The following is a 25929-nucleotide window of genomic DNA, read 5'->3' as shown; positions in this document are numbered from 1 at the left end:
GTAGTATTCGAATCAGTAGAGAAGAAAGCAGTAGGCATAGTAAAAGAAGATGTACCTGAGAAGGAGTTGTTGAGTCTTTTTCTGGAAATGATTCTTCATCAAAGACAACATTTCCTGCTATAGAAAGTCTGGCTTCTTGGTTTTCACAGAGATATCCTTTGTGAGATGCAGAATATCTCAGAAAAAGACACCTTTGTGATATGAACTCCATTTTGTGTCTATTATAAGGCCTCAAATGAGGGTAGCAAGCACAGCCAAAGGGCTTTAATATATTGTAGTCAGGTGTATTACCAAATAAGCATTCGAGTGGAGATTGCTGGTGTAAAACAGGAGTTGGTAACCGGTTGATAGTAAAAGCAGCACTATGAAAAGCATTCCACCAGTATTTGAATGGTAAACCATATTGAGCAAGCATTGTGAGTCCCATTTTTGTGATATGCATGTGTTTGCGTTCAGCTCTCCTGTTTTGTTCACTTCTTTTGGGGCATGGGTGCTTAAACATAATTCTTTGATCTGAGAGGAACTTAGCAAAGGGTCGATATTCCCCTCCTCCATCAGCTTGAACTTGCTGTATAGGCAAGTTGAATTGCTTTTCTACCATGCTTTTAAATTTTATAAACATATCAAATGCTTGAGACTTTTGAACAAGAGGGTAGATCCATATATAATGACTAAATTCATCTAAGAAATGGATGAAATACCTATATCCATCTTTGGATTCTATATGAGATGGCCCCCAAAGATTGGTATGAATTAATTCTAAGGGTTGGGGGGCTCTAGAATTAGAGATAGGAAATGGTAGTTTATGGCTTTTACCTAAATGACAGGCATGAGAAAAAGACATCTGGCTTGGGGTAGTGGAATTACTTATGCTAGACAGAACCTTTTACAAAACAGGTAAGGAACAGTGACCACGTTTTTGATGCCATATGTCAAAATTTAATTTACTGCTAGCATGAAATGTGATAGGAGTGGAGAAATAAGAAGGAGAATTATCTATTTTATTGTTGTCAACGATATTACAATCATATTTGAGAATTACATTTGTGTAATTTTGTTTATTACAGATCATAGCAGTAGGAAAATGAAAATGAGACTTGGACTGAGTTGGGGGACTCAATCTTGAGGCATTGGAGAACTATCCTAGCACGTATAGGCCATCTTTAAGGGTACCCTTGAGTAGCACCCTCCTTGTTGCTTTGTCCTTTATAAAACAGCAGGTTTTGTGAAATTCAAGATACACAGGATTGTCATTAGTTAATTGAGAAATGCTAACAAGATTTTTGGTAATAGAGGGGACATGTAAGATGGAATTCAACTTAATTGGATAAGAATTAGAAGAAGGTAGAGTGGCTGAACCAATATTAGAAATTTGTAATTTCTTACCATTGCCTACAGCAAGCCCTTCAACACCTGTGTAGGTGGTTGAGGAGTCAAGATTATCTGTGCCTTGGGACACATGGTTGGTTGCTCCTGTATCAGCAAACCACCCTAAATCATCACCAAAATCTGGTATGAACGATGTAGAAAAGGCCTGTGGATCATACTCAAATTCTTGTTCAGCAACATAAGCCTTTGGAGAGGAATTATGGACATTTGTATTGGAGGGAGGTTTTGAGGGCACCCAATTCTTATCAAACCGATAATGGCAAACTGGTGCAGTGTATCCAAACGAAGACAGAGTTGACATTGTGGTATTTTGTTGGTGTTAGGACCTCGAAAGAATCCACGACCACCAGCCTTGGATCCCTAAGGTGGTTTGTACGCACCATTTCTTGAATTCCCAATGGCCATGTTAGCTTGCATCTGCATAGTCAGATCTGTCAAGGCACTGTGATGTTCAAGACGGCTTTCATGGGAGAGCAAGAGAGCTTGAACCTCCTTAAGACTCAATAGATCGCTTCTTGCAGTAATTCTTGACACAATCGAATCAAATTCTGGTCCAAGACCATTGGAAGGCTAAAGAATGATATCTTGTTCAAGAATTGGAGACCCAACTGCTGCAAGAGAATCAGTAATGGATTGAACTTTATCGACAAAGTCAGAGATCGACAAGCTGCCTTTACGAATTGTGGAGAATTAACTGTTTAACTGGAGGAGTCTTGCCTTAGATTGGCTGGCAAACTTGTGTGCAAGAGCTCTCTAGACAATAACAAAGGTTTGGAAGTTTATGACAGAGGCAAGAATTCCTTCAGTCATGGAAGAACGAAGCCATGAGAGAAGTAATTGGTCTTTTTGTTTCCATTGATCAAAGATAGGATTTGGTGCACCCGTAACCAAATTTGCAGGAGGTGGATTCCCATTGAAGAGAATATCATCAAGTTCATGAACGATTACAATAGGGATAACCTACGATTTCTAAGAAAGAAAATTAGTTCGATCAAGTTTAATGGTCAAGGTTGATTGTAAAAAATGAGAGAAAGGATTCCAGCTGGAGTTTGTCTGGACAGTAGGAGGATCATTAGTCAGAGTGTGAACAGTAAAAGCTTGAGTGGCAGGATCTGCTGGGTTTTATGCGCTAAATAAAACTCCATTGCAATGTAATCCATTTTATTCAACATCAATAAAGAAACAGAAGTATTTTTCATTCATTTGTGTATGTTTTGGTTCATCTTATCAATTGCTTGTCTATTTGATTTATAAATTCATCTGAAACCCTTTTCACATACTTGATCCTGTTTATTGTATTGTCAACACATTGGAAAGTAAACATGACTATGTGAATAAAGATTCCTAGATTTATCAGACACAGGATTTTACTGATATGATAATCTACAACAGAGTTTACTTGCATTTGGAGAAATGCCATGTTCTTTCGAGAGCATTGGTTAAAGTAAAGCTCAGGTTGGGTGCATGGAGTATGCATCGGAAGGGACCGATATTGAACTTTGACTTACATTTATTAAACTTACCGTAATATCTATTCAAGTCAATATCGCCTAGTTGATCCTAGATCAAATGGTCTTAATCCTGTTATGATTAGGCTCAATCTCAAGAGTGTTATTCGTGTTCTTTGATTTGTTAGTTAAGCCTACTTTTGGGTCAGGGTGATACGTACATTTTGGGAACACGGTAGTGCAATTGAGTGGGAGCGCTAACATAAACATGGAATCTATAGCTTCTATCTGGCGAATAGTAAGTAAAGGATGATCTCCTTCGAGCTTGACCAAACGAAAATAAATGGTGGAGTACTCATTTCACATAAGCTGAAATATCATTTATACGGGGTTAAGTGTTTTAAGGATAAAATGCATTGTAGGGTGTAACGGTAATCTAATCCCTTTATAGTGTAGATCATTCATATAGAGGATCATCGATCAAATTAGGATTATAACAATGGATAACTAATGATGTGTCTATATGGTGGAACATATAGAGCATTCTATATAATCAGAGTGCAATTCTAAGATCTATGCGTGGATTCAACGAAGAATTAATAAGTCAGTGAATTTATGTTATAAATTCTTGATCTGCTTATTGGAAGCTCGGTTATATAGACCCATGGCCCCCCCACTAGTTGAGATAATATTACTTGTAAGACTCATATAATTAGTTTTGATTAATCAATTATAATTCTCAAATTAGACTATGTCTATTTGTGAATTTTTCACTAAGTAAGAGCGAAATTGTAAAGAAAGAGTTTTTAGGGCATATTTGTTAATTATGATACTTTGTATGGTTCAATTAATAAATATGATAAATGAAAATATTATTTAATAATTATTTATAGTTATTAAATAGTTAGAATTGGCATTTAAAAGGTTGAATTTGAAAATTGGCGTTTTTGAGAAAATGAGATGCAGAAATGATAAAACTGCAAAATTGCAAAAAGTGAGGCCCAAATCCACATTGCCTAGGCCGGCCACTTTTATAGGTTTTTTCATCTGATATTTTCATTATTTTAATGCCAAATAATTCAAACCTAACCCTAGTGGAATGCTATAAATAGATGGTGAAGGCTTCAGGAAAATTACACTTACTTCTACTTTTCCTTCAGAGAAAAACCTGAGCCTTCTCTTCTAAACCCTAGCCGCCACCTATACTCTCTTCTTCCCTCTTGAATTTCGAACCTCTTAGTGATAGATTAGTGCCCACACACAACAAGTGATACCTCAATCATAGTGAGGAAGATCGTGAAGAAAGACATTCAACAAGAAGGAGTTTCAGCACTAAAGAAGGAGAGAAAGAGATGCAGGTTCAGATCTTGATAATACTCTGGGACAGAAAGGATACAAGGGTTAGAGATCTGAACGAAAGGAGAGATAATATTCCGCTGCACCCAATATAAGGTTTCTCATACTTTATATGTGTTTATTTCATAATCGTTTTAGAAGTTCATATTTAGGGTGTTAATCAACATACTTGTGAGTAGATCTAAGATCCTGGTAAAATAATTTCCAACAGGATCAACAGAAGTGGACGCCATTGAAGGAGAAGGATCAATGGCAATCTGATACCATGTAAAATTCATAAATGAATTTTGAGAGAGAGAGAGAGAGACGAAGATGAAAACAAAAAATGAAAAGCTTCATTTACAACAGAACAAAAATACTGAGTATTTATAGAGTACAGAGTACTCTTTTTACAGCAAGATAAAAAGCAAGAAAAACAAATAACAACTAACTGAATTCTGTTATGTAACTAACAACTAATAACAGAACTTGAATCTTGTTTTTCATTAACAGCCTAAGACTCATAAGCAAAAGTCAAAAATACCCTTACTGGCTGCAACAAGAAATAACTACTTGAAGCAAGTTAATTATGTTAGTTGAACGAGAGTTACATAACCACAAATTCCTCCGTAACTCTCATTAAACTAACAGGAACAACTTAGGAGGATACCACAAAATCATCAAACTCCAATACTCATATGTTTGGTATATCATAGAGTGCTAAAATAAAGAGTTCAAAAATGCGTGAGATGTTTCTCTCTCTCTCTCTCTCTCTCTCTCTCTCTCTCTCTCTCTCTCTCTCTCTCTCTCTCTCTCTCTCTCTCTCTCTCTCTCTCTCTCTTTCCCATGGTTCGGAAGAGGAAAGTTGTTTCGAAGCCGATGGTGTTTGCCAATGAGAGTAAGACGGCGATGGTGGATTTTGATGACACTCAGGTGTTGCGGAAATTTCAACTCGCAAGCTTACGTGTCGTAACAAGTAGTAGACTCACTAAGAGTGAGGTCGATCCCACAGGGATTGTAGTCAAGTACTTTAAAATTAAACTTTTACTTCTATTTGGTTGAATAAATATTTTATGACGTGTGTACTAATTTAGATGTGGATCGTGGTGTGCCAAAGATGCAAGACTTCAATCGTAGCTCTCCTAAAACAGTCAGGTGGGCTGAGGGGGTTGAGAATACTGACTTTCAGAGTTTGGGGAAGGAGATTTGGAGCAAATTCAAATCGAATCGGGTACCTTCTCCCTTTACTCGGTTGAAATATATAGAACTTCTGAAAGTTGGAGACCAAATTGTAGCTCGTTTAGATCTGGAGGAGGTCAAAATAGAAGCCTCAGTTTAGTAGAATGTTATAGTTTGTATCGTTCTTGGTGCTAATCCTCCATTCAGAGTGTTTGAAAGATTCATTAAAAGGGTCCGGGGAAACCTAAGCATAGATAAGATTATGATAATGAACTCAGGATTCACATTGGTTAATTTCAGGGATAAGGCTACTCATGACCTAGTATTGGCATCGAGAGTCATTCCTTTCGACAAAAAAAAAACCCAGTGATCCTTCGTCCTTGGACCACAGACATGGATTTGGTGAGTATGGTTAGATTAGTTTTGGTATGGATTAGATTGAATGGATTGGGTTTTCAATATTGGGGGATTAATAATCTCAGTGCTATGATGAGTACAATTGGTAAACCAATTATGGTGGACAAGGTGACATAGTAGAACGATGGTGAAGTATGTTAGAGTTTTGGTGGATATGGAGATTTCTGATCTTCGTCCAAAAACTATAGCTTATATCAATTAATGGAAGCAATTAGTTGAATAAGTTATTGAGTATGAATGACTCCCATCTAAATGTGCACCTTGTGGTCAATTAGGGCACATAGTTTCTAATTGCAATAAGGAAAAAGCATTGTTGAAAAAGGTGAGACAAATGTTAAGCAATGAGCTAGAAATGTGGTGGGTAATCAACAGAACTCTAAGGTTGTTATTGTAGGAGAAACAGGGGGAAAGACACATTCTGAAGAGACTATAGAGGAGGAGAAAGGCTTGGACAAGTTAGTGTTGAGTTTTATGCCCTAAATAAAACTCTTTACAATCTGATTAGTTATCAATATAAGAAATTTGAAGTGATTTATGTTTGCATATATTTTCCATGTTAATGGTTTAATATGTTTATTACATTTACACACAAAATCAGTTAAATCCAGATCATATGTTTATTCACAATTACAGTATCGTCAACACAGTGGAATGTGATTGTGATCATATGAATCAAAAGACTAAGTCCCTGTTTCACCAGTGTTTTGGATTTACACGAATGTGATAATCAGCGATGATGTGTACTTACACTTGGAGTAAGTGTTATGTTCTTTCCAGGACATTAGTAAAGTATACTAGTTTCGAATGTATGGAGTATACATTGGACTGGACCGATATTGCAACTTAGTTAAGATATTATAAACTTACCGTTATATCTTTCCAAGTCAATATCAGTAGTTGATCTTAAGATTAAAAGAATCTAAATCTTGATATGCTTAGGCTCAACTCGGGAGTACTATTCGTGTTCTTTGATTTATTAGTTAAGCCTCCTTTTGGGTCAGGGTGATACGTATATTTTGGGAACATGATAGTATGATTGAGTGGGAGTGCTGAACATAAATATGGAATCTATAGCTTCTACTGGTGTATAGAAGTCAAGTGATGATTCCCTTCGAGCTTAGCAAATAGAAGTAAATGGATGAGCTCTTGTTTAAGTGACTAATTCTTAGATCACTAAACATCATTTACAGGTAGCTAAGTGTTTTAAGGGGGAAAATACATTGAACCTAGATTTCATGTTTTAAGAACACTACTGAAAAGCAAATCTAACCATTCACATGGATAGATATAACTTATCAGAATTATGAGAACAAGATAATAGAATTCTAGTTCAGTCTATTCGAATGACTTGAACCTAGATTTCTTAATTCTCACAAAATTTTATGGTATCTTAATTTTGATTACTTAATCTCTAGTAAGTATTTTTCACTTCAAATACTAGTCTGCTATGTTGATGACTTAGTCTTAACTTAAAGTTTCAGACTAATACAAAAGTCACAACTAGATAACTCTCCAAACAATAAAGAGGTTAAATGCATTATTTAACCAGAAATCTGCTATTGAGTGGGAGCTATCTGAGATGTAATCAAATAAGGAACATTAGAAGATATTCAAGAAAGATTTATGAAAGTGATCTATATGTTAGATATTAAGGAATTGTATATCAGTTATCCTTGTATCTTCACCAACTCATTCGAAATTATGAGATGGTGGTTACTTTGGGGTGGAGGAGTTATTCTATAATGATTCAAGCTCTACCAGAGAAGAATTATAACTTTGTAAATTCGAAATTACCAGAAAGTTATATTACTGAAGAAAAGTCTACACTGTATTATCTCAATTCCATATTATCTCTAAGTGTTTTAAGGGGGAAAATACATTGAGGGGTGAGAACGATAAAATTATCCCATCTCGATGTAAATCATCTATATAGACGATCTTTGATCACAATAAGATTATAACAATGGTTAAATGAGATAGCATATCTATATCGTGGAACATATAATATGCTCTATATAAGTCTGAGAGTGCAATTCTAAGTTCTAAGAGTGGATTCAACGAAGAATTAATAAGTAGGAATTTACTTAGTAAATTCGGTTCACTTATTGGAAGCTCAGCATATAGATCCATGGTCCCCATTCTAGTTGAGAACATACTGCTTGTAAGACTCAATAATTGATTCGTGATTAATCAATTATAATTCTAAAGTTAGACTATGTCTAATTTGTGAATTTTCACTAAGTAGGGGCGAAATTGTAAAGAAAAGAAATTCTAGGTTTATTTATTTATTAATAAACTTTATATGTCTAATTAGTAATTAAATTAAATGACAATATTATTTAATAATCTATTTTATTTATTAAATAATTAGTTTTGGCATTTAAATTGTTAGAATTGGAAAATTAGCGTTTTTGAGAAAATAGAAATAAAATTTGTGAAAACTGCAAAACCAAGTGGGGCCCATTACACACACCATGGCCGGCCACTTAAATAGGTTTTTCAAATTGATATTTTCATTATTTTAATGCCAAATAATTCCTAACCTAAACCTAGTAGTTGCCTATAAATAGAAAGTGATGGCTCAGTCAAATCATAAGTTTTCATAAGCTTTTCTGTCAGAAAATTTTCTCTTCAGAAAAACTGAGCCTTCCCTTTCTCTTCTTTGGCCGAACCTATTCTCTCTCTTTTCCTCTTCATAAATTTCGAACCTTAGTGATAGAGTAAGTGCCCACACACAGCAAGTGGTAACTCAATCATAGATTGGAAGACTGTGAAGGATCACACACAAAGAGAAGGAGATTCGGGCTCAGATCTTGATAATACTCTGCGACAGAAAGGATACAAGGGTTAGAGATCTGAGTGGAAGGAGACATTAATTCTGCTGCATCAATGTAAGGTTTTCTTAACTTTATATGTGTTTATTTATCGTTTTAGAAAGTTCATATTTAGGGTGTTAAACAACATACTTGTGAGTAGATCTAAGATCTTGGTAAAATAAATTCCAACAGTTAGTGTCTTAGTCGACAAGACTGAAGAGATGAATAATTCAACCTTTGCTAGTGATGAAGGCAATGTAGTTAATGATGGTAATTGGATAACCCCAAAAAGAAAAAGTTTTTGATAGTCAGGAACTATTCTTGATAAAACAGTTTTGGCTCCTAATAAGGTTGTGATAAGTAATGTTATGCATTTTTACAAGAAACTGGGGATGGGGTTTTTGTTACTAATTCTAGTCCAAGTAATTCATGGATGTCTGGAATTTGGTAGGCTCAAATGTGAGGAAAATGAATAAAAGAGAAAAGCAAAATGCTATTCTAGAGATTTGTAAGGAGAATAAAGATGGGCTAGGAGCTCCTTTTGAGATAAAGGTGAAACATGAGAAGTTTTATGATATGATTGAGAATAATTTTCCTAATTGGGATCATCACTCTAGTTCTATCACATCTGATAGAATTTTATTGATTTGGCAAGCTATGTATGTTAAGGTGAATATTTTAATTAAGGGTCCTCAATTTGTTTATTGTAATATAAAAGTTTGTGGCCAACATGATTCTTTCTTTGTCACAGTTGTTTATGGAAGTAATTCAATGGGGGAGAGGAAAAACTTATGGGATGGTCTTGCTAACATTGGTCATTGGAATAGCCCATGGATCATTTTTAGGGATTTCAATACTATGTTTAGCTTTGAAGATAGAATTGGTGGGAAGCAAATTCTTGATAAGGATATAGTGGATGTTCAAGATTGGCTTGCTTTAGGCCAAGTGGAAGAGTTCAAGTTCGCATTTTACTTAGTCAAATAAACATGATGTGGGTGATTGTATTTTTTTAAGCTAGACCGAGCTTTTGTGAATTATCATTGGTTGGACAAGTTTCCTGAAGTTGAAGCTTGCTTCAAATGGGATTTCGTCTCAAATCAAAATTTTTGTGTGATTAAAAACCAGGAGCTCAAGGTGAGTTTCAAACCCTTTAGGTTTTGTAATCATTGGACTTCTTATAATGGATACAAAGAAAATGTGTTGAGTAGTTAGAATACAATTGCTGATCAAGGAGGAGCCCTTCGTAAAACTGTTCAAAATCTTTTTCGGGCCAAGCATGTTCTGAAAAGGTTTTATAAAAATAATGTTGGTGAGATAGCTTTGGAGTATAAGATGGCAAAGGAGGAATTTATCAAAGTCAAAGAGGCTTATGCTTCACACCCAATAGACCCTAAGTTGTACAATACAGTTTCACAAGCTCAGCAGTAGCTTTTGGAGTTGCAGCATAAGTATTCCTGCTTTCAGAAGTAGCAAAGTAAAATTAATTGGGTTAATTTCAGTGATAAAAGCATTGTTATTATGAGGAAAATAAGATTGGAAAATAGAATTACAACTTTCACAGTTGGGGATAGAATAAAAGATGATTACTCGAAAGTTATTAAGCACTTTTGCTCCCACTTCGAGAACTTTATGGGGAGGAGAAGTTCGGCCAGTAGGGAAATTGCTATTAACTTTTTAAACTAGGGTAATAGACTTGATTTGGAGCAAAAAATTACTCTAATGAGGCCTTGTAGTAAAAGTGATGCGATGAAGGCTCTGTTTAGTATGCATTCATCTAAAATTCCTTGATTAGATGGCTTTGGATCTGGGTTTTACAAGGGATTATGGGAGAATATAGGAGATCAAATCTCTAACACTATTTTAGAGTTCTTTCAAGATGGTAATCTGCCTAAGTCGCTCAATGAAATTGTAATCTCTCTAACTCCTAAGGTGGCTGACCTAAAGACTCCTAGTGATGATAGGCCAATCACTTGTTGTAATACTCTTTATAAATGTATCTTGAAGATGCTTTGTTCAAGGCTTTCAGAAGTGCTTCCCTTTCTTGTTCATAACAATCAAGGGACTTTTATTAAGAATAGACTTCTTGCTCATAACATTTTGATCATCCACAATCTTCTCAAATGGTATACTAAGAAGAATATTTTAGCAAGATATATAATAAAGATAGACTTAAGTAAAGCCTATAATACTATTGATTTACATTTTATGAAGGAGCTGTTGAAACATCTTTGCTTTTCCTCGAGATTTATCAATTGGATTATGGTCTGTTTAAAAGGAACAAACTACAATCTTCTTATGAATAGAAGAATTCAGGGTTCCTTCAAAGGAGAATGTAACGCCCTGATACTTAGGCACTAGCACTTTGCCAATGTTCTAGAAAGAACATAACAGTTATTCAAGGTGTATGTAAGCTTTATCGTTGACTATCACATCAGTGTAAAACTAGTGCACTGATGAATCATGGGACATTATCTTTTGAAACATATGATCACAATTACCTTCCACTGTGTTGACATCACTATAATTGTGAATAACTATATAAACTGAACTTAACAGAAAATTGTATATATTAAACCATTGACATAAAACCTACATGTAAATACAAATAACTTCTAATCTTCTATTGATAACGAATCAGATTACATTGAAATGAATTTTATTTAGAGCATAAAATCCCAACATTATCTCGAGAGTGAATACAACTGAAAGGTGAGTAAGTCATTACCTAAATAAAAGGGGATGAACTTCTATAAATTTATTTGTCTCTTTACATTTATTATCGTTCCACACATGACAGTCATAAGCGACGATCCTAGTTAGACTCTGTGTCGGTTGGCTAAATCCATAGTCAACACATTTATACGTAATTTTCTTTTGGATGTTATGAACTACTTGGTTTGTTTTGTGGACAAATAATTTTTGGATTATTGGATGTTTATATTTTCAATTATTTTTTGTTATATTCTTGAGAATGATTGAATTGAAAGCATGAACTTCATATCTTGTTGTAATTATTGTCTTTTAATTATTTACTTAATGACAATGATATTTATTGGCTTAATTTTTTTTAAGCATGTTTAGTGACACTAACTTATTATTAAGTAGTGTATGGTTAATTTTATTGGCTTATTTATTAAGCATCACATTATCAGTGAAATTGAGGACTGATAAGAATATTATGTTATTTAAATAGATCACATGTTGAAATTTTTTCTTTACCATACTACTAGAATTATTGACCATGTCGGTTTAATACTTTGTTATTTATAATTATGAATGTCTTTTGTTGATTTAAAAATAATATGATTGTCATAACTCAATATCAAAAGTTAAATTGGATCACTATGTTGAGATGCTATCAGAGAACTACTATTGTTTAAAGTGGCCACAAATGTTTTCTTGCTGTTCATCCCATGAGCTGTTTTTAAACAAAATTATTTTGATATATAATATATATATGGATTAAAATTAATGTAGGCCAAGTAGGAGTTAGACTTTTATTTGAGCCTACATTAATTTTTATTGGTTTTATTAAAACTTAGGTTGATTGGATAGTTATTTGCTGTGTTAGTCTATATTGTTAGTGATCAATAGTTAATGAGTTTAGCATCTATGTGTGTAAAGTCTAGTTCAAGTAGAAGTGTAGGATTTTTTAGTTAACTGAAGTTTTTGATGAGCAAACCCAGTACAACTAGGGTTATGTAGCTAAGTTCTCTCCTTAACTCTATAAATACATATTGTCTAATCACAGTTGTATACTTTCGATAATCAAATAAATAAAATAACTTATAATTTAGACATCTAGAGATGAAAACTTAATTGATAGTATTGCACTATCAAATTGTGCTAATTGATATGGATCGATCAATTATGTATACCTAATCATTATATATTATTATTGTATTCTAAATTATATACAAATTAGTATTTTGCATTTATTATTTATTTTTGGGATATTTACAAAAATATAGGAAAACAAGTAGAAATTTTGATATATATATATATAGCATGTAAAGTTAATGCCACTAAATATGGTATTTTATAACCAAATTAACTAAATATATGTGTATTGAAATAGAAAATGCCATAAAAAATATTAAAAAAGATAATCAATTTTTCAAAATAGGATCACACTCCCTCCCGTCACACAAGATTTTTTCTCTCTCATGCGATTCAAATTGCTTAGTTTCTCACGCGATTGAAAATCAATTACCAATGATCCTTCATCAAGAAACTAAGAGCTTGTTTGACTGTGTTTTCAGTTTTCAATTTTTAAAATTGTGTTTTTAAAAGTGAGAATAGAAAACAATTTTTTGTCATTTTAAAAATTTAATAGTGTTTGGCACAAATTTTTAAAAACTATTTTTAGATTTTTTCTTAGGAAAAAAAATTAATATTTTAACACCATACCATGACATTAACCCATCCGGGTCCAAGTTTGGGTATTGTTTCAGGTCTAAGATCCGAGTATCTGAGCAAAATATAAAATATAATACGTTAGATAAAAGAAAATTGTTTTTGAAAATTGAAACAACATTTTGATGTTTTCTATTTCTAGTTTTTTAAAACTCAATTTTTAAAAAACTGTTTTTAAAAAATTTTGCCAAACGACCCCTATTAATTTTTAAAAACTGTTTTCAGTTTTAAAAAACAGAAAACAGTTTTTAAACTGTAAAGCCAAACAACCTCTAATTTTTTCATCAATAAATTGGATTCTTTATCAAGAAACTAGTTTCTCCAATAAGAAACTAATTTTTTCATCAGAAAACTGATTTTGATTATATAAAAGTAAAATTTATAATAAAAAAAACCTATAAATCTAATTTTGACCCTATAAAAAGATAATATGACAAACTTACAATAAAAAATAAGACAAAAGACAATAAAAAAAGAAGCAACCCCATTACAGTAAAACAGAGATGCTCGAAAAAAGACAAAAAGCAAACTACTCTCTCTAGCCACACAAGATTTTTTTTCTCCTGCGATTCAAATTGTTTGGTTTCTCATGCGATCAAAATCAATCACCAAAAATCCTTAATCAAGAAACTGATTTTTCATCAAGAAATTAGTTTCTTCATGAAAAAACTTGTTTTTTATCAGAAAACTGGTTTTGATTATATAAAAATAAAATCTATAATAAAAAACTTATAATAAAAAAACAAAACACAATAAAAAATTAATCATTCTCATTACATATTAAAAAATCACCTTATAAAATAGCCTAAAAATAAATAAAAACATTAAATATGTACTTTAAAAACTTTATTATATACTAGCAAAAAACTACGTGCGAGGCACGTATACTAAATTTTATGCTAGTTTTTTTCTATGTTATTTGAAAGTGATACAATTAAAAATTAAAGAAAAAATATTATTAGTTATTAGGTGAGATTATTATTATGTGTATAGGAAGAAATCACAAATTAATTAATCTTATAATCTTAACTTTAATCAAATAGGGTTCTAGATATATGAACAATAAATAATCACGTAAAAATCAAAAATAATTATTTGAATAAAGAATTCAATATACACAGTTATATATATGAATCCCATTAATCAAAAATAATTATTCAATATATGAACAATAATTTGTCACGCTATATGTTTCCCGATTAGAGATGGAAATTGGGCGGTTAATGTACGGGGAATGCAATCCCCGTCCCCATCCCCGCTACCTATTTATACCCCCATCCTCGCCCCATCCCCCTCTAATAACCAACGGATTCGGGGTAGGGGAATACCCATCGGTTATGGGAAACCCATCGGGTATCCATTAATTAGGTAAAATAAAAAAAAAATAATTTAAAATAATTGAAAAAAATAAATTAAACTAATATTCTCACAAATATTTATTATGCATTCATAATTCATAGAAGATAAAAGATTAAACCTACCTAAAAAAAGCATAACCTAGTAGAAAATAAAAACTAAATATTATTGCGAAAATTATTAAATACTACGCAAGTGCACGCAATCAAGTAGTATACTCATGCAAGTGAGGTCGAACCACAGGGAATTGGATTAATTACTACTAAACTATACTTATAATTCTATTTGGCAAATCAAAAGTATTTATGATTTAAAAAAGAATGAAAGTAATTCAGAAAACTTAAATAACACAGTTGAAAGTTGAGCAAGATGAGATAATAGGGAGGAGAATCCTGTTGTTTGTTTACCCAATTGTTAATGCCTAATTGCTATCCTTTTCTTGAAGTGAATGACAAATTATAAATTAACCTAGCTCTTTTCAGATCTTCTAGGTTCTAAATCGTATGCTCTTTAATTAATCTCTTACTTAAACTAACATGAAATCAGCATTAAGCAATAATCTAATTGTCGCAAAGGCTATGCAAATACTCTCGTTTCACATCAAAACCTAGATTATCCAATTTTAGCATTCTCAATTCTCACTTTTCAGATTTTGAATTGAGATCATTGAACATGTAGAAGGTGATCAAGCTTACACATGGAATTAAGCACAAATATAGATAATTTCACAAATCAAGATGGAGGAATGACAATTATTCATTAACGAGGCAAAAACTTTAAACAACATTCATCATCCTCCCTAAATAGGAGTTTAGTTCAAAACATCCATAATTAACATTGAAACAGAAAATAGCATAGAAAAATTAAAGAGAAGAGAAAGAACAAGTTGAAGCAATTGATCCAGGTCGCCACAATCCGCTCTTCTAGCCTCCTCCTTTGTTTCTAGGGCTCCAATTCTGAATAATCCCTAATTTTCTCGAACTACCTCTATTTAAACCAAGTCTCATCTTTAAAATTCGTGAAATTACGAAACTGCCCAAAAATCCTGTCACTGGGTCCCCGTCGCGACTGGCAATGCCCCCGCCACGACGGGGTTAAACATTATTGTTTCGAAATTATTTCTGCCAATCCCCGTCGCGACGGGATTAGGCAGCGACACGTTTTTTGGTTTTTCTTCTCAATTCCCTCACCACTTGTCCTCAATTCTTGTACACACTTTCTTTAAACACCCGAGGACCTGAAACAAAAGAATCAAGCGTAAAATAGCCCTAAAACTATAAGCAAAGAGTGAAAACTAACCGAAAATATGACCTGAAACTTAGACTAATTTTAGCCTAACAAATATGTCTCAAAGTTTGAAAAAAAAAATAAAAAAATCATAACCCAAGTATAGGATCATAGTCTCATACCTCTCAAGCCTCACAACAAATTAAAAAGTAAACAAAGATGAAATTAAGAATCGAGAAGAAAATATCTTTACACATGTAATCCACAATGATCATCAGTTCACTATTGTTATTAGATCTTCATAATTTAAGCATATATATATATATATAATTTTGATTATGGATGATTATCAAAATAATTTTGATTATCAATGATATATATACTATATATATGTTAAGAATAAAAAGAAAATTATATATATCTATATTGGGGTCGGATATGATGCGGATAGTATTATCTCCGCCCCCGCTCCATCCCCGCTTCGGGTATTGAAATTGTCCCCCACCACCGCCCCATTAACCACCAAGACAGGGAATCCCCACCCCATTAGGGGCGGGTCCCCGCGGTTACCCATTCCCGCAGTATAAATTTCCATCTCTATTCCCAATAAAGAAATCTACCTCCTCATAGTCAAAAATAAATAATACATGTAATACAGATCTTTGTAATAGAGTACCTAAAAGAAACAAAACTTCAGTTACCATAATTGGAAAAGGTTTAAGTGAATTAAATAATGACTAAGAAGATCTAAATTACAAAATAAAAATAACATGTCTATATGAGTATGATTTTTTTGCTATATGAGCATGATTGATCTAAGAGAAAATAGATAAACCTATAAACATATAAATATACTTAATATTAATTTTGACAGAGAAACAATTCAATTATAAATAATTCTAAATATCAGCTTGACAATTTCAACGCACTAATTACTCATTAAATAACCATAATGTATACATCATGATAATTTTATTTTATTTGATATCAAATGATAGAGATTATTGAGGTTTTCAGCCATTGAAAACACACTATGATCAAAAAGTAATGCTCATTAATTGTATATTTCAAAGAAATCCAAATTTCCGTGAATGTCCCTAATAAGATATAAACAATAAAGTTGTAAATTAAAAAACAAAAAAAAAAGTAGCAAAATTTCAGTTAATATAAAAAATAGAACAAATTGAAGATTTATACAATACTGGAATTTGAACTTTTAGAGGCCATTAGCGAAGGGGCGAAACTCGTTAGATCCCCTAGTAGAACACTACCTTAATGGTCTGAACACAAAAATTGTAAAAATTAAAATATGAATAAATTAGCATCATCAACAAAAAAAAAAAAAGGGGAAAAGACTTAATAATTAAGTGACAAATAATTATTAATTGAATTGAAAAGTTAAGATTATAAGATTAATTCAAATTATTATTCACATATTGATTAATCCCATTAACCAAAAATAATTCAATATATGAACCCTATTTGATTAAATCTTTAATGGTTCATATATTGAATTATTTTTTTATTAATGGGATTAATCAATATATGAATAATAATTTGAATTAGGTTTATAAAAGAGACATAAATAATCAAATAGGTTAGAAATACGGTAATTAAAGAAAATCTAGAACCCTATTTTTTTTTTTTGGATTTAATGCGATTTATTTTATTATACATAAATAAAAAGTGACCCATGAATTTCGCATAAACCATTTTATTTTTAATAATAAATCATTTTATTTTTAATATAAATATAAAGTCACCGATGAATTTTTCATAAACCAAGAATTCTGTTATATAGACACACTTTATATAACTAGTAAAAAACTACGTGGGAGGCACGTATATTAAATTTTATGCTAATTTTTTTCTATGTTATTTGAAAGTTATACAATTAAAAATTAAAAAAAAAATTATTAGTTATTAGGTGAGATTATTAATAGGAAGAAATAACAAATTAATTAATCTTATAATCTTAACTTTAATAAAATAGGGTTCTAGATATATGAACAATAAATAATCACGTAAAAATTAAAAATAATTATTTGAACAAAGAATTCAATATACACAGTTATATATATGAATTCCATTAATCAAAAATAATTATTCAATATATGAACGATAATTTGTCACGCTATATGTTTCTCAATAAAGAAATCCACCTCCTCATAGTCAAAAATAAATAATACATGTAATACAGATCTTTGTAATGGAGTACCTAAAAGAAACAAAACTTCAGTTACTATAATAGGAAAAGGTTTAAGTGAACTAAATAATGACTAAGAAGATCTAAATTACAAAATGAAAATAACATGTCTATATGAGTATGATTTTTTTGCTATATGAACATGATTGATCTAAGAGAAAATAGATAAACCTATAAACATATAAATATACTTAATATTAATTTTGACAAAGAAACAATTCAATTATAAACAATTCTAAATATCAGCCTTGACAATTTCAACACACTAATTACTCATTAAATAACCATAATGTATACATCATGATAATTTTATTTTATTTGATATCAAATGATAGAGATTATTGAGGTTTTTAGCTATGGAAAACACACTCTAATCAAAAAGTAATGCTCATTAATTGTATATTTCAAAGAAACCCTAATTTCCATGAATGTCCCTAATAAGATATAAACAATAAAGTTGTAAATTAAAAAAAAAAGTAACAAAATTTCAGTTAATATAAGAAATAAAACAAATTGAAGATTTATACAATACTGGAATTTGAACTCTTAGAGGTCATTAGCGAAGGGGCGAAACTCGTTAGATCCCCTAGTAGAACACTACCTTAATGGTCTAAACATAAAAATTGTAGAAATCAAAATATGAATAAATTAGCATCATCAACAAAAAGAAAATTAAAGGGAAAAGACTTAATAATTACGTGACAAATAATTATTAATTGAATTAAAAAGTTAAGATTATAAGATTAATTCAAATTATTGTTCATATATTGATTCTAGAAAGAGTAAGAAAAAGAAACATCATTTATTTGTGTCCAAACTCTTTCGGATTTTACAAACTTTATGATATTAACAAAATTGTTGCTTTAATTTTTCATCACACTGGAAACATATTGTTTTATCTCTATTAGACAACCATATTTTCCCTCCTAAAAAGTCATTTTTTTTATAATTGAAAGATGTGATGTTTAAGTAATTACATGTATCGTGTAATTGAAGATTTGATGTTGAGTAATTTACATGCTGTGTAATTGAAGATTTGATGTTGAGTCATTTTTTTGTTTTTATTTAATGATGTTTTTTTTTTTTTGAATTTAAGGAGATTTATTTTATTTTTATTTTATTATATATAAATAAAAAATCACATATGAATTTGTCATAGACTATTTTATTTTTAATATAAATAAAAAGTCATCTATGAATTTCTCATAAATCAAGAATTCGGTTATATAGACACTTTATATAGAATAGAAATAGAAGAATAGGTATGACATTAAATACTATAAACATACTTAAAAAAAAAATGTCATATAAATTGTTCAAATTAAAAGAGTATATTTAACAATGAAATTCTTTTATAAAGAAAACCGTAAGTGATGACGTAAACATTGCAGCATAGTTGACTGTTGAATTTAGTTTTTTTTTTAAAAAAAAATTTAGAAACTTTTGACTTTAGATCACCCAGCAATCCAAACATGCCGGCAGTAATCTGTCTTCATTGTTCGTAATCTTATAAGAAGAAGTCCCATACCAACATTGAGGCACTCACTAGTCACTACTCTAACTCTGCTTAGTGTTTACAACCACTTTCTGTATTTGAAGGAAATCAAACAAAAATGGGTACAGTGATGAGAAGGACTAAGCTGGGTTCACAAGGTCTGCAAGTCTCGGCTCAGGGCCTGGGATGCATGGGCATGTCGGCCTTCTACGGCCCACCCAAGCCTGATACGGACATGATCGCTCTCATCCACCACGCCATTCATTCTGGCGTCACTTTCCTCGACACATCCGACATCTATGGCCCATTCACTAACGAAATCCTTCTCGGAAAGGTTGCTTCTCTTCTTTTACTCACTTCTATCATATTATATTTTATTCTTTCCTCTGTTTTTGTCTGGGACTTTAGGACTGATCGACTTTTGAATTTTCAAATGAAATTAAAATGGGGGATTAGGCGCTTCAAGGGGTGAGGGAGAAAGTTGAGCTAGCAACCAAGTTTGGAATAAGCTTTGCCAACGACAAGAGGGAGATTCGAGGTGACCCGGCGTATGTTAGAGCCGCCTGCGAGGCCAGCCTGAATCGGCTCCAAGTTGATTGTGTGGATCTCTATTACCAGCATCGGATCGACACTCGTTTGCCCATTGAAGTCACGGTCTGCTTCACCTTTCTTTCTTATATTTATTTAGTTATTTATTTTCTTCGTTGTTTACCAAAAAATTTATGAGCTTTTCTCTGTTAATATCTAACCATTAAGTTTAGAGTAGAAACTAGGCACTAGTATAAATGACAGAAGTCAGTCTTAGTCCAATTTAATTAATTAGTCATATGATTGATTTTCATAAACTGGTAGTATCCAGTTCCAAGGCTGTATACGTAAATATTTGGTTTCTTTGACTAAAGTAAAGTACGGAAACTTGTATCTTTTTTCAAATAGTTAGTAGACAATCGAACACATGGCTGAATTGGGAATTATTCTACTTAATTGGCCAGCAGCTCTCTCTATCTCTGTTTGTTAAATAATTTAATTCTTGGGAATTAGCATTCGCAGATTGGTTTGGATTACAAACTACTATAATGGAATATAATGGTTATCCATTTTTGTTATAATGTTTTTACAACAGTTATATAGGAAATCAATGCTCGAACTGTTCCAAACGTACTTGACCAATAACAGCTGTGCAAATATTAAAAAAAAAATTGCATAACTCTATACTTGTTGTGTCAGCTTATTTCATTTAGTTCTTTTGTGCATGCTTTCTGTTTTAAATTTCTGATTTTATCTCTTGTTGCTAAAAGATTGGGGAGCTGAAGAAACTTGTTGAGGAGGGCAAAATAAAGTACATTGGTCTATCAGAGGCCTCAGCTTCAACAATCAGAAGAGCACATGCTGTTCATCCAATAACAGCTGTGCAGCTTGAATGGTCCTTGTGGTCTAGAGATGTTGAGGAAGATATAATTCCTACATGCAGGTAAAGCTTACTGGAAACAACAAGTATGTCTTTTAGGTTAGTAATTCAACACAATCTTATGCTCTTTTTTTGTATGTATCAGGGAACTGGGCATTGGAATTGTTGCATACAGCCCTCTTGGACGCGGTTTTCTTTCATCTGGACCAAAATTTGTAGAAAGTTTGCATGATAGTGATTTTCGTAAGGTTTGTTGATTCCCACACAGAACTATATAGCTTAAACATGAATCATGTGTGCATTCTTGTAGTATCTGAAACTGAAACCTTCATGAATTGTGATGCCTAATAAAATAGTGTCCGTTGGAACTTGCTGAGAAACTATTATGTTCGGGTACTGAAAGATGTGTGGCAGAAATTCTTATTTTTTCTTGCCATGAACTCATCTACTATCATTTTTCAATGCAGGTGCTTAAGTTTTTTTTCTGTTTTTGATTTTGTTTTTCTTCTTTTGCAGTATCTTCCAAGGTTTCAAGGTGAAAATCTTGAACATAACAAGACTATATTCGAGAAAGTCAATGAAATGGCTGCCAGAAAGAAATGCACTCCTGCGCAGCTATCATTGGCCTGGGTTCATCACCAAGGAGATGATGTAGTTCCCATCCCTGGAACTACCAAGATTGAAAATTTTAACCAAAATATTGGAGCCTTATCAGTGAAACTGACACCAGAGGAAATGGCTGAGCTTGAATCTTATGCTTCAGCAGATGTCGTGAAGGGTGACAGGTACGGCTTTTCCGCAGGAACTTGGAAGGAGTCTGAAACTCCACCTCTATCTTCATGGAAAAGTGAGTGAGAGTATCTCTTCTCCATCTCATATTGTCTTCTAAGCGAGTGACATTTGTGAACATGTTAAAATTACAGAATAAGTGGTTTTCTGCCTAGTGGGTATCGAGCTTTGTCTTACCTATTTGTAAAGTTCTTAAACTGCATGTTTATTATAAGTGATTTTCTACCAAGTGGCCTTATGAGATTTTGTATTCCCAGTTGTAATATTATAAACTTCAGTTGTGGCAATTTTCTCGGGGCATTATGGGTGAGGAGGCTCCTTCGAGGCCTTAAGAGAGTGAGAGTTGCGGATGACTTGGTGAACTGTTTTTGCAAATGTTTATAATAAATTTATGTTTTAGTTAGCATAAGAGCTTTGACAGACTATTTATAGCATAACTACACCTAACGCATTGGCATATGTGCATAGTGTTAAATTTATTGAGCATCAAACAACACAATCAGAGATTACAACAACAATTATGCTCATCCGAAACAATATAATATTATCTTATTTAAAGCATCACATTTTATATTATAAAAGACATTTTTATCTTCTAATAATGCCATGAATTCTCATGCTTCTCTTATACTCTCTAATCTACACACCAACAAAAAAAAATCAAGTGTAAAAGGATTTGATGAACGCTACTCTTACATTCTCTCATTCACACTTAGCCATACCCATCTCTCACACCTTAATCACAAAAAACATGCCCAATGTGAGAGAATTAAATTGTTTTGACCTAATGGGCTGACCAAAGACATTTTAAAGCATGTTTATAGACCCCGAGCGTGTTAGTACGTTATGCCAATCCTATTATGGTTCGATAGTAATACCATTCATTATAGATTATATAGTTATCATTATAAGTTAATACTGACACTGGGTGAGCAACTTAATTATGTTAGTCCACATAAAATATTCTAACATTCTCTCACTTGGACTACATAATTCCATATATATGCGTTCTCACAATGCAATAGTGTCAACAGACAAAAATATCAAGAAACACTAATGTTTATAAAAATAATAATGCAATAAATAATAAGACATCAGAGATTCATGAAACATGATGATAACTACTTATCTGGATTCACTCAAACATAACACCAAGACTAAGCCACTAGATCGCATCAACAAGTGTGCACAGACAACATCAAAGAGTTATCTAGAATATGCTATGTATTTAATAACCAATAACAACCCTTAACATGTCTATCATATATGAAAACAATAACTCCCACTCATTAAATACATCTTTGGTTCCTAACAATCCAAACAAGAAATGACTTAGTACATACTTTCACGTAAGCCGTGTCAATGTAGTAATTGACATGTTGTCTATAAGTGCGTGATATGGTACTATAATAGAGGACCCCACAACTTTCTTATTACATATGTAACGTCATCAACATTAATGAGTAGTAATACTCCTCAAGTTCACAGGGAAAGATAAAATTGTGATATTTATCACATAAGTTCAGTAAGTTCACAATAGAGTCAACTACTCTTAACATTGAAATAAAATATCACAATTGTAATGTACAATCAATGTCCTCGTAACACACCACACGTACACTCAACCTTTACAAACGAGGAAGCTCTAAGTGTCCACACACCTAACCACAAAATAACTCCTCTTACAATTATATTACATGTACGAGAGAGGAAGTTATAGGTGTTCATTATTATTAGACATTTAATTACCAAATAGCTCATCCTAGAATCATGAATGCTTATAAGTGGATTTTAGCATCCATGCAGCCTTTCCAATTGATATTACTAAAACCACAACTATATGTCATGATGTTGGTTGGTCGATTGCTAACACATCCTTGGTACCATAAGGATGACAATTCAAGTACCAATCCAGCATGCATGCAACATATATCACGATAGAAATGTGTATACTTGACTAAGCCCTAGGTTGCCTTTCGATTAGCATATATATATATGTGTGTATATGAGACTGTTGATCTCGCTTTTAGCCAACGACAGTGAGTCAAATTAAAGAGATTAAGGATAAATTAAATAGTAAGTAAATAAAATAAAATAAAGAAAATATCAAATTTTATAGAGGTTCGACCCTTTTTGGTTGGTAATAGGCTACTTCCATTTTGTTGTATTAACTTGTGAGATGATAAAGAACAATGACTTATTCTCTCTCGAAAGCTCTTACACTGATCTCTGAGTAATTTACTCTTGGACCGAGTTTTATCTCTATCTTTTGTGTACCTAAATATTGAGATGAGTCCACTATTTATAGCTATCAATTATATCAAATTGGTTTCCCTAAATCAATAATAAATATAATGAGAAACTAGTTTATTTTCATAATGACAATGAAGAAAACAGAAAACTTATGTTGATTGTCTTTATTATCTGAGGATAATAACTAATGTTTTTAACTGTCTTTTGTATTCTGTAGTCAGTTAGTTATTTTCAGTTAGTTTCTTTAACTAACTTCTGTTTTGCCTTGTAATCTTTGAGTATAAATAAAGTGCTTACTGCTCATTTTAGAGCTAAGCTTTCAGCTAAATTTTCTCTCTCTGTTTTCTTTTCTCTCCGAGTTTTACTCTGGTTTTTACCATCTGGTTTTAGCTTGATAAGCTTCTACATGGTATCAGTCGCCTTCAATGGAGTCGTCGATTCCAATCTCTGATCCTGCTCCTCCGACAGTCACAGCTCCTGCACAAGATCTGTCTGCTCAAACATCTGACTCTGCTTCTTCTATGTGGAACCCGTTTTCTAGTTCTCTTTCAACTTCTCTCACGATCAAGCTTGATTGAACCAACTTCCTTTCTTGGAAGTCTCAGGTGATGCCTACTGTTATTGGCCATGAGTTGGATGATATTCTCTTCAGTGGCATTTCCCCTCCTCAGTTCATGGTTTCTGGCCAAACCAATCCTGTTTATGAGCAATGGAAGAAACATGATCAACTGTTACTGTCATGGCTTCGTTCGTCCATGACAGAAGGGAGTCTTGCCTCCGTTGCTAATCATCACACATCTTCGGCTGTATGGCATGCGTTAGAACAACGATTTTCCAGTCAATCACGTGCAAGATTGCTCCAATTGAAAGGTCAGTTTTCCAATATTCAGAAAGGAAATCTGTCTATTTCTGATTTTGTTGATAAAGTTCAATCTCTTGATGATTCTTTAATCATCACTGGTTCTAACATAAGTGAACAAGATATTGTTCTTCAGATTCTAAATGGTTTTGGTGCTGAGTTTGATCCTGTTGTTTCTGGGATTACTTCAAGAAGTGATTCCTTGTCACTTGATGAAGTTCAAGCCTTACTTATGTCCCATGAGAGCCGCTTAGAACATCACAGCTCCATGACTGACATCTCCATGAAACTTTAGGAAAATCTTGTTGTTGGAAATAACAAATCTAACTCAGGAAGATACATTCCACCACCTGCTCGAGGAAATGCCATAGAGACTTCTTCAAGAAATGGTGCCAGGAGTAACTCTCGTAGTTCCTTTGTGTTTCAGCCCAGATTAATTTTTCAATTATGTCTCAAAAGTGGGCACACTGCGGCTTTATGTCACTACCGCTTTGACAAAAATTTTGTTCCTCCAAAACCTGCCCTTCCTCATGCCTATCTTACTGAACTTGAAATGGACAATGAGAATCAGGTACATAACACTACTGTTCTACCCGATTTTGGAGATGATCATCTCTGGTTTGTTGATACAGGTGCCAATGTTCATGTTACAAATGGCTCTGAGTCCCTTGAATCTCCCACTCCCTTGTTGGAAATTATTTTACCAGGATCTTAGATCTACTCACAAGTATGTTTATTAACACCCTAAATATGAACTTTCTAAAACGATGAAATAAACACATATAAAGTTTAGGAAACCTTACATTGGGTGCAGCGGAATATTATGACTCCTTCCGTTCAGATATCTAGCCCTTGATTCCTTTTGGTAGCAGAGCATTATCAATATCTTTACCTGGATCTCTTTCTCTGAATCTTTGATGCTGAAACTCCTTCTTGCTGAAAGTCTTTCTTCAAAATTCAAGAGGAAGAGAGAGAGAGTGGGTTCGACCAAAGAAAGGGAGAGAGAAGGCTCAGGTTTTTCTGATTCAGAAAGTGTCAGAAAAAGTGTAATTTTTCTAAAGCCTTCACTATCAATTTATAGCATTCCACTAGGGTTAGGTTTGAATTATTTGGCATTAAAATAATGAAAAAATCAGAGGGAAAACCCTACAAAAGTATTCGGCCCTACATAGTGGATTTGGGCCTCACTTTTTGCAATTTTACAGTTTTATCTTTTCTGCATTTGATTTTCTCAAAAACGCCAATTTTCTAATTCAACCATTTAAATGCCAATTCTAACTATTTAATAACTATAAATAATTATTAAATAATATTGTCATTTATCATATTTATTAAT

At 32.6% G+C, this 25929-nt stretch overlaps 1 protein-coding gene across 1 annotated transcript; it reads left to right on the top strand.

Annotated features, from left to right (window-relative positions):
• Window positions 1-18958: 18958 nt before the first annotated feature.
• Window positions 18959-21710, top strand: LOC115722641 (probable aldo-keto reductase 2). Its single transcript, XM_030651901.2, has 5 exons — window positions 18959-19618; window positions 19741-19938; window positions 20583-20755; window positions 20838-20940; window positions 21209-21710. Exons 1-5 carry the CDS (start codon window positions 19403-19405, stop codon window positions 21545-21547), a joined length of 1029 nt encoding a protein of 342 aa, XP_030507761.2. The 5' UTR covers window positions 18959-19402; the 3' UTR covers window positions 21548-21710.
• The last annotated feature ends 4219 nt before the right edge of the window (window positions 21711-25929 follow it).

Source organism: Cannabis sativa, chromosome 9 (assembly GCF_029168945.1).
Source record: "Cannabis sativa cultivar Pink pepper isolate KNU-18-1 chromosome 9, ASM2916894v1, whole genome shotgun sequence".
NCBI classification, from domain to species: Eukaryota; Viridiplantae; Streptophyta; class Magnoliopsida; order Rosales; family Cannabaceae; genus Cannabis; species Cannabis sativa.
The sequence above is the reverse complement of the archived record's forward strand: the minus strand, read 5'-3'. Positions and strand labels throughout refer to the sequence as shown.

Bases quoted from the DNA above. Each gene is read 5' to 3' on its own strand.
- LOC115722641 (XM_030651901.2), top strand. From the start codon at position 19,403: ATGGGTACAGTGATGAGAAGGACTAAGCTGGGTTCACAAGGTCTGCAA. The intron at 19,619-19,740 runs GTTGCTTCTCTT...ATGGGGGATTAG, and splicing joins ACGAAATCCTTCTCGGAAAG to GCGCTTCAAGGGGTGAGGGA. The intron at 20,941-21,208 runs GTTTGTTGATTC...CTTCTTTTGCAG, and splicing joins ATGATAGTGATTTTCGTAAG to TATCTTCCAAGGTTTCAAGG.